This window comes from Polyodon spathula, chromosome 3 (genome assembly GCF_017654505.1).
Source record: "Polyodon spathula isolate WHYD16114869_AA chromosome 3, ASM1765450v1, whole genome shotgun sequence".
NCBI lineage: Eukaryota > Metazoa > Chordata > Actinopteri > Acipenseriformes > Polyodontidae > Polyodon > Polyodon spathula.
The window spans coordinates 324,381-337,785 of NC_054536.1; the positions used below are offsets into that span (position 1 = coordinate 324,381).

At 39.0% G+C, this 13,405-nt stretch overlaps 1 protein-coding gene across 10 annotated transcripts in view; it reads left to right on the forward strand.

The window, feature by feature from the left end:
• LOC121309702 (NK-tumor recognition protein-like) overlaps window positions 1-13,405 on the forward strand; it is a 38,933-nt gene that overhangs the window by 16,973 nt on the left and 8,555 nt on the right. For 6 of the 10 annotated variants that reach the window (XM_041242817.1, XM_041242808.1, XM_041242845.1 and 3 more), the window contains 6 exons: window positions 2,872-2,901; window positions 3,993-4,135; window positions 9,417-9,621; window positions 10,803-10,952; window positions 12,416-12,503; window positions 12,822-12,985. In XM_041242817.1, coding sequence (XP_041098751.1) covers window positions 2,872-2,901; window positions 3,993-4,135; window positions 9,417-9,621; window positions 10,803-10,952; window positions 12,416-12,503; window positions 12,822-12,985 — 780 coding nt within the window. Of the gene's footprint in view, window positions 1-2,068; window positions 2,075-2,871; window positions 2,902-3,992; window positions 4,136-9,416; window positions 9,622-10,802; window positions 10,953-11,724; window positions 11,767-12,415; window positions 12,504-12,821; window positions 12,986-13,405 lie in introns of those variants that run through there. The other 4 variants (XM_041242835.1, XM_041242854.1, XM_041242884.1 and 1 more) reach the window with 4 other exon arrangements.

A 13,405-nucleotide genomic window follows, 5' to 3' on the forward strand; every position in this document is an offset into this window, starting at 1 on the left:
TTCTCACTGTGAGCTACAGAGCAGATTCCATCACTGGGCAGAAACATTCTCACTGTGAGCTACAGAGCAGATTCCATCACTGAGCAGAAACATTCTCACTGTGAGCTACAGAGCAGAGTCCATCACTGAGCGGAAACATTCTCACTGTGAGCTACAGAGCAGATTCCATCACTGGGCGGAAACATTCTCACTGTGAGCTACAGAGCAGATTCCATCACTGGGCAGAAACATTCTCACTGTGAGCTACAGAGCAGAGTCCATCACTGAGCAGAAACATTCTCACTGTGAGCTACAGAGCAGAGTCCATCACTGAGCAGAAACATTATCACTGTGAGCTACAGAGCAGATTCCATCACTGAGCAGAAACATTCTCACTGTGAGCTACAGAGCAGGTTTTATGAACGGCTGCTACAGCTGTATTTTCATATTTTATTTCTCCATTACCCTGCTGATTCCTGCCATTCATCTCTTTTTTAACCTCATTAAACTTTTTACTTTAACAGTGTGGTGGTGCTTTACTCCTACTGCATTAAATCCTGTTAAAATACCATTCATTGAACCTCATTATAGCGTGTAACTTGCCATGCTTTCAAGCGCAGTGTCTTTTTATATGAAAAGTAAAATTAGCACTTTTGTCAACGTCTTTCTATGAAATAAAATGGCGTCATGAAAAGATAGCAGTGAATGTTACTGAAGGATGTTGTCATGGCATTCGTGTCCAGAGTTAATAATACACAAGGAGGTAGCTGCAGTTTTTATGCTGATTAATAATCAAAGCTTCTGAAAGTTTCGGAGCTGTGTCTGCTGATTGGATAACAACCTTTCAAAAGCTTGTCAGCACTACTTGCTGTACCGGCCCCTCGGAGCAGCCTGCTTGATTGCTCGGCGCTGCTTGCTGTACCGGCCCCTCGGAGCAGCCTGCTTGATTGCTCAGCTTGCCAGTCACTATTCAAACACACAAAGCTCATTTGTCATTTGAAAAAAGGTCTGTTTCAAGTTCAGTCACACATGAGTTAGGAGTCATTTCTTTGTGTTTTTTTAAATGCCATCTTTCATGCTATTTTAGATTGGATGGTGCTTCTCTGTAAATGTATGTGTTTGTCATTCTAAACATACTGGGATTTCTTGTGTTGCTTTTTTTGCCATTGCCTTGGTTTCATTTGATTTCTCCCACGCACATGCACACACACAATGCTTACTAGGTCATTCAGTAAATAGGTTATTGCCTTTGGGTTTTCTGCTTGCATCAATTAATTGATTTTCCCCCAGCTTTCAGAATGAATATTTCAGCATATGTTAATACTTAAGGTGATCTGTTCAATTGATCTTAACAAGGACAGATCTTACTACACTGCCATTCAAAAAAAACAAATAAATCGTAAAATACAAGAGCCCCTGCAGACATTCACTCCATTCTGATTGCTTTTCTTACAATTGTTGATTACATTGTTTCTCACTTGGCACAGCACATGTAAGCATTAAGTCATTTAGTTTTTAATTTAAGCACAAATTAGCTCAAAGCATTTTACAATGGTATTACTAAATATATACCAATTCAATTTGAATAGAGCTCTTAATAGTAACTGACATCCTGATTAATGTCTTGAAGACTATTAAAAGAACTGGTCCCCACAGAGCAGCTGTTAATAGCTGGAATATCTCTGTGCTTGTGCATTTGTGTATTAGACATGTTTAATATGCACTAAACACAATTGCATTTGTATTCTACATGTTTCATTTACACTACATACTATACACAAGTAATGTACAAAAAAGGAAAAAGCCCATATGCAACAGTGTCTTCTACATGGTGAGCACAGCGACCATGTCCTGTTTAGCTCACTATGGTCTTTGGTTAAAGTGGGATGGATATTTTAAAGTAAAATGAACCCATGTTAGAATGACTCTCTTTTCCAGGACTGTGTTTTTACTTGTTTTGTTTTTTTTAACTGCTTTTTGATTTATGCAATGTGAAAAACTTGGACTCCTTTTTGTCTAAAAATGTATTACAATTTTTCTCTTGCCATTTTTGTGTAAAATTTACAGAAACACTGTAGCATCCTGCACTTCCAAGGTAAAGTGTCATTCTGAGGCTGTGCTTCTCTCTCTGCTCACTGTTCTAATGATGATAGCAATGACTAGCCATGTGTTCTCATCTCTAAGAACACTCGATTGAATCTGTTTTATTTGTCTTTCTGTAGTCAGTGGTTGGCATGGCTCCTTTGCTATTTTCTTCACTATAGGTTTATTCATCCTTGTTGACAGTCCTCTCAGCTGTGTCTGTGCTGCCAGTTTTTTGTTTTGCTGAAGGATTGACCCACAGAGAGGCAGTCTGCCTCACATGTTTAGAGCATTTGGGTGTGGGTGGTAGGTTTTAATGTTTTTTTCCCAGTCCGTATTAAACATCTCTGGTCACTGCAAAAAGGGCCTTCCTGGATGAGTGATGATGCTGATGATTATTATTTCAAAACCACATTTCTGGTCACTTGATTTAAGCTGGAGTCATGACCACTTCATTTTGTGAACTATTCTCGAGGTTCACTTCTTCCCAGGTGTGCAAAAAAACCATGCTTGAATGTTCCAGCCGAGCATTGTAATCAGTTTAGACTCGTCTTTATTCTCTTCCAGTTCCACAGTGTAGAACATGTATTATTGTGTGGGTCTTTGCTGTAGATTGGCGGGGCGGGGCGGGGGGGGGGGGGGGGGTGTTGTGTGTAGGCATCTTTTGAGTATTGAGTGTCGTCTTGGAGTAATTAAAATTATAAGTGACGTTTGTTTTTTTCTCCTTTTCCCTTCACATGTCCTCTCATTTCTCTCCAATACTTTTCTGACTGAAATGACCTGCTTTTCATCATGGTTGCAATGAAACAGAACTACAAAAACAGCACCTCATCTGGATGGGTAAGACCCTTTTTAAATTGAGAATATTTTACAGTCCATGTAAGCAATACACTTGCCTTAAAACCGTGTTCCTAGGAAAACAAAGGAAATTATCCCGGAAATGGATTTAGTATGAAGTCCATTGTGTTCGTGCAAAAGTATTCTTAAACCTCAATGTAAGCGTGACTGATCCATTAAGCAAAAAATGACCTCTTTGTTTAGGAGAATAACATATCCCTCTCATTGTTAGCTTGGGATTTGCAGTTTCTTTCTCAATACAATAGATCTGTTTTCTAAGAACTGAGAATATTGGAAATATGACAGAATTTCTCACTGATTGAGCTCTAGCATGATGTCTCAATAAGAGCAATGCACAGTACATCTAGTCCATGGGACTTGCCTTTTCTATTGCATTATTCATAAAGAAAAGCCTAGTGGATGTTGGGAACCAGTAAAATCACTGCACTTTCTATACAGCAATATGGTTTAATCAACTAGATTACAAGGTGTAAAGGTACTCCTCTCTGTGACTTTAATCTGAAACAAAAACACATTGGAAATGTGAAAAAATGGCAACTTGTCAAACGTGCCCAGCCATTTAAAGTGGAGATATCCAAAAACACAAACCAAGTTTCAAGACACCATTGGGGAAACCTTGGTCAGCACCAAGCAAATAGGCACAACTGTAAAAGCGGTGGAGGTCATAAGAAATACATTAGTAAATGAACCAGTGCAAAAAAAAGAGTAAGAGGAGAAGCACATTTTTTACCTTACTTTGATGACTTATTTCTCTTACTGTTTGACAAGTGTTGACTTTTTTTTCTACATTTCACCTAAGAGTGTTGGAAAAACTACAAATTTAAAGTGAAATGGATCTTTTGACTGATTTTACTTTTGCTGCACCAGTACCCTGAAAACACATAAACTATCCTTGCTGTATAGAGTGTCTCTGGCAGTTCTCGCTGATAATTTGGCAAGAGTAATGACTATTCCTCTCAATAATATGGATGACATGACCATGCAGAATGGGTTCCTCCTGTCACATGACCATGCCTTCCAGAATGGGTTCCTTCTGCCCTGTCTGTCTGAACTCCTGCCCCTTGTCTCTGCAGAGTTCACGTTGTCTTTGGGCTGGTTATCTCAGGATTTGAGGTGATAAAGCACATTGAGAATCTGAAAACGGACGCTGCCAGCAGACCCTACTCAGATGTCCGGGTGATTGATTGCGGACAGTTAACAAAGCCTGCCAGTGATGGTAAGCGCTTCTCAGATTGACAGGTCTGTCATCATTTTAGTAATGCTAAAACAAGAGGAGGTCATTTGGCCCATCTTGCTTGTTTGGTTGTTAGTAGCTTATTTATCCCAGAATCTCATTAAGCAGTTTCTTGAAGGATCCCAGGGTGTCAGCTTCAACAGCATTACTGGGGAGTTGGTTCCAGACTCCCACAGTTTCCTGTGTAAAAAAAAGTGCCTCCTATTTTCAGTTTTGAATGCCCCTTTATCTAATCTCCATTTGTGATCCATGGTCCTTGTTTGTTTTTGTTTAGTTAAGCAAATGCTTCCTATGTAGCACAGTAGCAACCCCCATTACAAATAATAACAGCTTAACAGATTTTGAATGATGAGAATGATGTTGATAATTAGTAATAATATACACCCACCTATGCATAATAAATCTGTAAAGGTTTCTGGGGACATATAAACCATGAGAGTGCTAGCTTCAATTACCTATTACTGTCACCACAAACCCGAGATAGAATTACAGCCTTCCATGTGCAGTTTTGGTGTGTATTATTTGTTATAATATATAATGACATAAGACAACAATTGTAGAATTAATAGTGTTTATTTTTAACACTTGAAGTGCTGAGAATACTATTGAAAACAGAATATTAAAAAAAGTAAATTTAATTTTAAACTTCAGGATATTTTTATTGTAAACATTTTTTAACACCTTTATGAGCCAATTAACAAGAATGATGAGTGACTTTGATTGTGTGTGTGGATTTTTATTCCCCTTCAGAGTTACAGGATACTGAATTAATGAATATAGCATTTGTGGATATCACAATGCTTTTCAGTACAGTGAAGAAAGATTGCCAGTGACCAATATATTTTCACTGCAAAACAACCATTAGTTCTCCTTACGCACATTTCTGGTGCTCTTAACTTACCCATGGTTTTGTCCCAGGCAGGTTTGCTTCCATACCCTACATGGTGGAAGCCTTTGCTCTAGCACATTCCTAACAGGAACAGACACATTCTTATATTTTTGTTAGAATTGTGCAAAAACCGACAACAAGGCAAGAGGAACATGAGCAAAAAATAGAAGAAGAGAGTATATACAATCTAGAAACAAAGTTTATATTTCGGAATGACCTGTACTTTCTTAGAACTGCTTCGAAATAAAAGCAAAAAATATCATGACAAAAAGTCTTGCCTGCGCCATATTGAATGTTGTAGCCAATTGGGTGTGACAGTGGTCCTTCCTGATTGGTTGATTCAGCCCTGAGGCTTTTCGGCACGTAACGCCAGGATGTCAATGGGAAATGCAGGAAGGATTCGCTCAAATAATCCAACAGGGAGGCGGGTCTCTCCGGAATGGGAAATTGAGAGAGTAAAACAAGGGAGGGAAGCGCTTACAGAACAGGTTACATTGTTTATAATTGAAAAGTAGAATCGATAGTGCATTCCATCTGATCTGTGCTTGAGTACAATTACCAGAAAGCAAGCAGCATGCCCCGCTAACAGCTCTTACTACGAGACACTTGGACAGTTTCCATACAATATAATTATGAAAACCGGTCAGTGTAAAATCCTCATTTATCCAAGTCTCCTGTTAATATCTTGAGTATTGCATGCATCATTTTCACAGCTGCGTCCTGTTCTGAAGTTTGTGTGCAGCTGTGAATCATTTCACACAGCGGTCATATTGATTGGTGTGCCGTGTAGTATTAAACAGAGGCATTTTTCTAAGTATTATGATGCAATTATAAATGGTCTCATATGTTGTGGTTGTAGATTACACTGATGAAGTAAGATCTCGATTCTGCTGAATTTTAAGGCAGTTGTACTTTCCAGATTACATTTTAAACTACTGTACTAGATGTGCAGGTCTGCTGGTATTCGTTTTAATTGATTGAGTAACACATTTCAAGCAGCTTACATTACATTAATGAATGTACTACACTTGCAATCATTTCTCTATTACACTCTTCATTTAGACTCTGCCTGTATGTTTTACAGTTCTTTAAAAATGGATATAGGTTATTTCTCTCTGGATTATACACAATCCTTTCTATGTTACACTTCATTTAGACTCTGCCTGTATGTTTTACAGTTCTTTTAAAATGGATATAGGTTATTTCTCTGGATTATACACAGTCATTTCTATGTTACTCTTCATTTAGACGCTGCCTGTATTTTACAGTTCTTTTAAAATGGATATAGGTTATTTCTCTGGATTATACACAGTCATTTCTATGTTACTCTTCATTTAGACGCTGCCTGTATTTTACAGTTCTTTTAAAATGGATATAGGTTATTTCTCTCTGGATTATACACAATCATTTCTATGTTACATTTCATTTAGACTCTGCCTGTATACTTTCCAGATTACATTTTAAACTACTGTACTAGATGTGCAGGTCTGCTGGTATTCGTTTTAGTTGATTAACACATTTCAAGCAGTTTACATTACATTAATGAATGTACTACACTTGCAATCATTTCTCTATTACACTTTACAGTTCTTTTAAAATGGATATAGGGTATTTCTAGCTGTTGGATTATACAAAGGGTTAATGAACTCTGCCCTGTTGTGGAAACAGAGTATCTCTTGTATTGGATCTCCTCAGATATGAGATACTCAGAGCTCTGGGTAAGATAAGGCAGCTGTTTAGTGTACAAAATATGTTCAAGATATAAATCGGTAAAACAACATCAATGGTTGTAATATACAATGAAAGAATGATAAAACATCAGTGATGATATGCAGTGCAAGAATGCTCAAACATCAGTAATTGAAATCTGCAATGAAAGAATGCTCAAACATCAGTAATTGAAATCTGCAATGAAAGAATGCTCTAACATCAGTAATTGTGATCTGCAATGAAAGAATGCTCTAACATCAGTAATTGTGATCTGCAATGAAAGAATGCTCTAACATCAGTAATTGTAATCTGCAATGAAAGAATGCTCTAACATCAGTAATTGTAATCTGCAATGAAAGAATGCTCAAACATCAGTAATTGTGATCTGCAATGAAAGAATGCTCTAACATCAGTAATTGTAATCTGCAATGAAAGAATGCTCTAACATCAGTAATTGTAATCTGCAATGAAAGAATGCTCTAACATCAGTAATTGTAATCTGCAATGAAAGAATGCTCTAACATCAGTAATTGTGATCTGCAATGAAAGAATGCTCTAACATCAGTAATTGTGATCTGCAATGAAAGAATGCTCAAACATCAGTAATTGTGATCTGCAATGAAAGAGTGATGTTTTGTGAAACCTGATTTATTTTCTTTTGTTTAGTTACTGGTCATTAAGCATCCTTATCAGAGGAGCTTCTATTAATTAGCAAATCTGCTGCTGGATCTACAGCCGCTACGATCTCATAACCCGTTTTGGCTGGGAAGGGCATGTTGCGTGCTCTGGAAACACTCTGGGCAGAATCAACAGCAGCCTTCACTTTGAACTGTGAGCTCAGTTACCAGCCCTACTGGGGTCCTGTGACTTTCAGATCTCCTAATGATAAACTCCTAACGCGGTGGTGGTTCATGTCATTGTGCACACAGTGATTCTTTGATTTTCATCCAAGTTCGATCGCGGCTGTCTTACTAGAAAAATTCATCCTTTTGGCCATTTATGTTATAAAGCTGCCACCGCCAATTTCAAAGCCTCATATCTCAGAAAATATTTGAGGGCGTGACGTCATATTTTCTAAGTTATGTTAAACCCTTTATGCTAATTGAGTTGGTGGCCATGCCACTGACTTTGAACCTTAACTGGACAATAGAGTTATTGTCGTAATGTTTGGTAAAACACATTGAAAATCTTGATGTGCTTATATAAATGTTGTAACAAATCTCATTGTTAAACACATTGAAAATCTTGATGTGCTTATATAAATGTTGTAACAAATCTCATTGTTAAACACATTGAAAATCTTGATGTGCTTATATAAATGTTGTAACACATCTCATTCTTTTTCTGGTTTTTAATTCAGACGGTAATGTTGAGTAGGACCTATGCTCCCTTCTAATTTACATTTAAAGTAGTTTCCTCATTCCAGCTTTTGCTGTTTGTATTAGCATTTTTAGAACCAGTTACATATTGATATGGATCCTTCCACAGAAACACAGTATGAACATCGTGTATCTCTGATATTGAGAAGCTCAAAGCAGTGCAGTATGAACATTGTGTTTCTGTGATGCTATTGAGAAGCTCAAAGCAGTGCAGTATGAACATTGTGTATCTGTGATGCTATTGAGAAGCTCAAAGCAGTGCAGTATGAACGTTGTGTGTTTCTGTGATGATATTGAGAAGCTCAAAGCAGTGCAGTATGAACATTGTGTTTCTGTGATGCTATTGAGAAGCTCAAAGCAGTGCAGTATGAACATTGTGTATCTGTGATATTGAGAAGCTCAAAGCAGTGCAGTATGACCATCATGTGTTTCTGTGATGATATTGAGAAGCTCAAAGCAGTGCAGTATGAACATTGTGTATCTGTGATGCTATTGAGAAGCTCAAAGCAGTGCAGTATGAACGTTGTGTGTTTCTGTGATGATATTGAGAAGCTCAAAGCAGTGCAGTATGAACATTGTATATCTGTGATGCTATTGAGAAGCTCAAAGCAGTGCAGTATGAACGTCATGTGTTTCTGTGATGATATTGAGAAGCTCAAAGCAGTGCAGTATGAACATTGTGTATCTGTGATGATATTGAGAAGCTCAAAGCAGTGCAGTATGAACGTCATGTGTTTCTGTGATGATATTGAGAAGCTCAAAGCAGTGCAGTATGAACGTCATGTGTTTCTGTGATGATATTGAGAAGCTCAAAGCAGTGCAGTATGAACGTCATGTGTTTCTGTGATGATACTGAGAAGCTCAAAGCAGTGCAGTATGAACGTCATGTGTTTCTGTGATGATACTGAGAAGCTCAAAGCAGTGCAGTATGAACATTGTGTATCTGTGATGCTATTGAGAAGCTCAAAGCAGTGCAGTATGAACGTCATGTGTTTCTGTGATGATATTGAGAAGCTCAAAGCAGTGCAGTATGAACATTGTGTATCTGTGATGCTATTGAGAAGCTCAAAGCAGTGCAATATGAACGTTGTGTGTTTCTGTGATGATATTAAGAAGCTCAAAGCAGTGCAGTATGAACGTTGTGTGTTTCTGTGATGCTATTGAGAAGCTCAAAGCAGTGCAGTATGAACGTTGTGTGTTTCTGTCATAAGATATTGAGAAGCTCAAAGCAGTCCTGCACCCAGTGTTGGTTTCCAGTATGTATTTGTAATCTATTGTCTTGTAGTTCTGGAGCGCAGAAAGATCTCTCCGCATTCGTGGGATTCTTCGTCGTCTTCTCCCACCTCGGAGTCCCAGAGCGACACAGAGGAGAAGCCACCGCCACCGCGCAAGCGCAAACACAAAACCAGAAACAAGCATCTAAACAAGAGAAGGAAGGAGGGGAAGAGAAGAGGAAGCAGCAGCAAGAGGCCCCCGGCAAGCCAAGCAAGGTGACTTTCCATAAACTGCAAAGCAGCAGCTCCTGCAGTGTGCCCAGTCCTTTAACCAGCATTGTTTTCTTGTGCAGCGTTTAACCAATTCAGACACTTCTCTCTTGTCATTCGTTACTAGCGATGGCATATTTGAAACAGGTGAATTGTATTTTGAGTATTACAGTAAGCAGCAGGGTTCCAAAAAATATAGCGTTCCACATCCCCAGGTGTTGCTAAATAACGTACCTTTAATTTCTTTTCATTGGTAACATCCTGACAACTTTTTACAATTCTAACTTTAAAGTCTGTTTCAAAACTGTTTTCAACATGTGCACTAGAGTGGACTGATGATAGTGTAAGGGTGATTGCCCACATTGTCACACAGCAGTAACGATCCATGATGGGGTACGGATCATGGAATCACTCGTCCCGCAGTGATTTAGAGGATATATCTCAAACCCGAGTACACTTGAGCGGACATTTTGAAAACCACTTTGAAACAGACTTTAAAGTTAGAAGTAGAAAAAGTTGTCAGGATGTTACCAATGAAAAATAATTGAAACAGTTGCAGGTCGAGCTTTACCAATCAAAAACGAAAAAAACATTTTTTTGTGTTTTGATAGATGTTAAATTGACCTATTAGTTGTCAACTCATGACAACAACATTAGTAAAACTTTGGAAAAGAATAAAAGACTGCCTTTTAAAATCTGAAGACCTGCTTATGTGACCAGGCCTTAGCTCTGAAGTAGTCTCATTGTGAAGGGTTCCAGAAGAATGCACTGTATTGTGTTCTTAAAAGCGAACGTTACTAAGGGTTTGCATTAATGCAATAATGTCCCATTATTTGGTCACTCTAAGCTTCCTTGCAGCGCACACATTGTGGTAGAATATATAAACCAAAAAAGAACTCTTTATTTTCCTATCTCAAGAAGCTCATGAAAAATATACAGTGGTGTGCAAATGTATTAGAACACTCTATGTATTAAAGCACCCTATCGCTGATTCCTGAGCGAAAATTGAAATTCTCAGCTCAAGGTTTTCATGCAGGTAGGTATATGAAGGAATTAAGTGACAAATCTGGAGGTGTTGTAATAAACGTGCATGCTGTTCTAGAGCAGTATTGCAATCAAACAGCCAGCCATGTCATGTGTTAGCTCAGAGTTGGGTTACTTGTCAATAATTGGGTGTTCTCTGACAGCTTCTGTGAACAGGAGAATGCTGATGATGAAAAGGGGAAGGATTTGAATGTGACGAGAGAGAAGCCTGTGGTGCGGCCTGAAGAAATCCCCCCCGTGCCAGAGAACAGGTTCTTATTGCGAAGGGACATGCAGATACACAAGACAGAGCCGTGAGTAACAGAGCAGCGCTGTGTTAGAACAGGTTCTTACTGCAGAGGGACATGCAAATACACAAGACAGAGCCGTAAGTAACAGAGCAGCGCTGTGTTAGAACAGGTTCTTACTGCAGAGGGACATGCAGATACACAAGACAGAGCCGTAAGTAACAGAGCAGCGCTGTGTTAGAACAGGTTCTTACTGCGCAGGGACATGCAGATACACAAGACAGAGCCGTGAGTAACAGAGCAGCGCTGTGTTAGAACAGGTTCTTACTGCGCAGGGACATGCAGATACACAAGACAGAGCCGTAAGTAACAGAGCAGCGCTGTGTTAGAACAGGTTCTTACTGCAGAGGGACATACAAATACACAAGACAGAGCCGTGAGTAACAGAGCAGTGCTGTGTTAAAACAGGTTCTTACTGCGCAGGGACATGCAAATACACAAGACAGAGCCGTGAGTAACAGAGCAGCGCTGTGTTAGAACAGGTTCTTACTGCGCAGGGACATGCAAATACACAAGACAGAGCCGTGAGTAACAGAGCAGCGCTGTGTTAGAACAGGTTCTTACTGCAGAGGGACATGCAGATACACAAGACAGAGCCGTGAGTAACAGAGCAGTGCTGTGTTAGAACAGGTTCTTACTGCGCAGGGACATGCAGATACACAAGACAGAGCCGTGAGTAACAGAGCAGCGCTGTGTTAGAACAGGTTCTTACTGCAGAGGGACATGCAGATACACAAGACAGAGCCGTGAGTAACAGAGCAGTGCTGTGTTAGAACAGGTTCTTACTGCGCAGGGACATGCAGATACACAAGACAGAGCCGTAAGTAACAGAGCAGCACGTCATGTGTTTTTATACTTCAGTCTCTTTCTCACATGTCTGGTGTGCTTGCATAAATGTAACAAGTCTATATTTTTTATTCAAACAGTCACATTCTATCGTGTGATGTACCTGTAGATTCAAAACTAATTAATTTCAACATCTGTTCTTTTGTTTTAACATTTTGCAATAGGAACCGTGTCTTTCTGTGATTTTAAATACAATGGATTTAGAAACTCAAAGTAGCCGTGCACCCTGTCCTGGGTTTCTGAATTTCTCTCAATTAAACACATAATAATTTAAAATGATATGAACCACGAGTTTGAACAATCAGGCCAATGGTATCTGAACTGTTCCTCCCTTATTAGCAGATACGTGATTGATCAGATTCATGGCATCTGGTCATTTCACCACAACAAATACATAAACAAAGCAACTATTAAAACCACCAGGACTAACTGCAGTCCTAGTGTAACCCTGCACATATGATTCCATGTCTTGTGTACTTATGATGAAACCAGCCTGTTAACAAAGTATGTTATACATTTTAAAAGTGTGAAGAAATGAAGGTGGTTATACTTGCTGGCTTCATTATTAAAGAGGAATACTGAAAGCAGTCTCCCATCATTGAAAATGTCTGTTCATTCTGTAGGGCACATCTGGCTCTATCGGCAGCTCTAGGTGATCAGAAGCCAGCCATCACAAAATCTGGACGCAGAATCAAAGGCAGGGGTACAATGGTATGTTTCTTTCAGTCCCCTTTTTTCATACATTTTATTTCAAGTTTGCTTCCAACAAATTGAAAGAAAGAAGGTCTATTGTTTGATCTGAAGCAAAAAATATTAACTGACATTGCTACAGATGTTCTCGTTCTGTCTCTCTCTCTCTGCTTTACTGTCTGTTCACTATAAGCTTCTTCTCTTAAACAGAATTCAACAGTATAGCACATGAAGGATCTACAGGTATGATGTGTTTAGTAAGTAGCTCCACCTTCTGTTATGAAGGTAACCTCAGTTTAAAGGCACAGTAGTTCTTGTTTTGTTTTTTTAATGCTGCAGAGATATCACACTCCTCCTCGGTCACAGTCTCGCTCACAATCTCAAGATGATGATGATGATGAAGATGAGAAGAGCAGCGAGACCCCGCCTCACTGGAAAGAGGAAATGCAGAGAACAAAAATCTACCAGCCTCCCAGTGGAGAGAAGTGGAGTAAAGGGGACAAGTACGATCCTGTACTGGCTTTCTATATAGCATGCATTACCTGTATAGCATGCATTATGGTACACTGTATACTCTAATCTATAGGACCACTAGACATACACAGTCATTAGGGGTTCAGGGCAGAACATGTCCCCTTGCCAGAGGGAGCAAACTCAAAAAATAAACTACAGCTTTAGGGTCAATTTACATTCTTTTTTTGTACGAAGTGTTAGTATTTTCTGTGTTAACAGAAACTGCTGGGAAATGTACAGATAAAAGAACCCTTTCACTGCTATATTGTTTTTGCCTCTTGAAATATCCTTGATGCAGATCGTTTCCATGTTGCTTTATCTTGGGAAACCATCCTATCTGACATGACATGCCCCTTCGATTATGCTACCGGGGTTGCTTTTTTTTTTTTTTTTTGGTTTCAATTTTATTT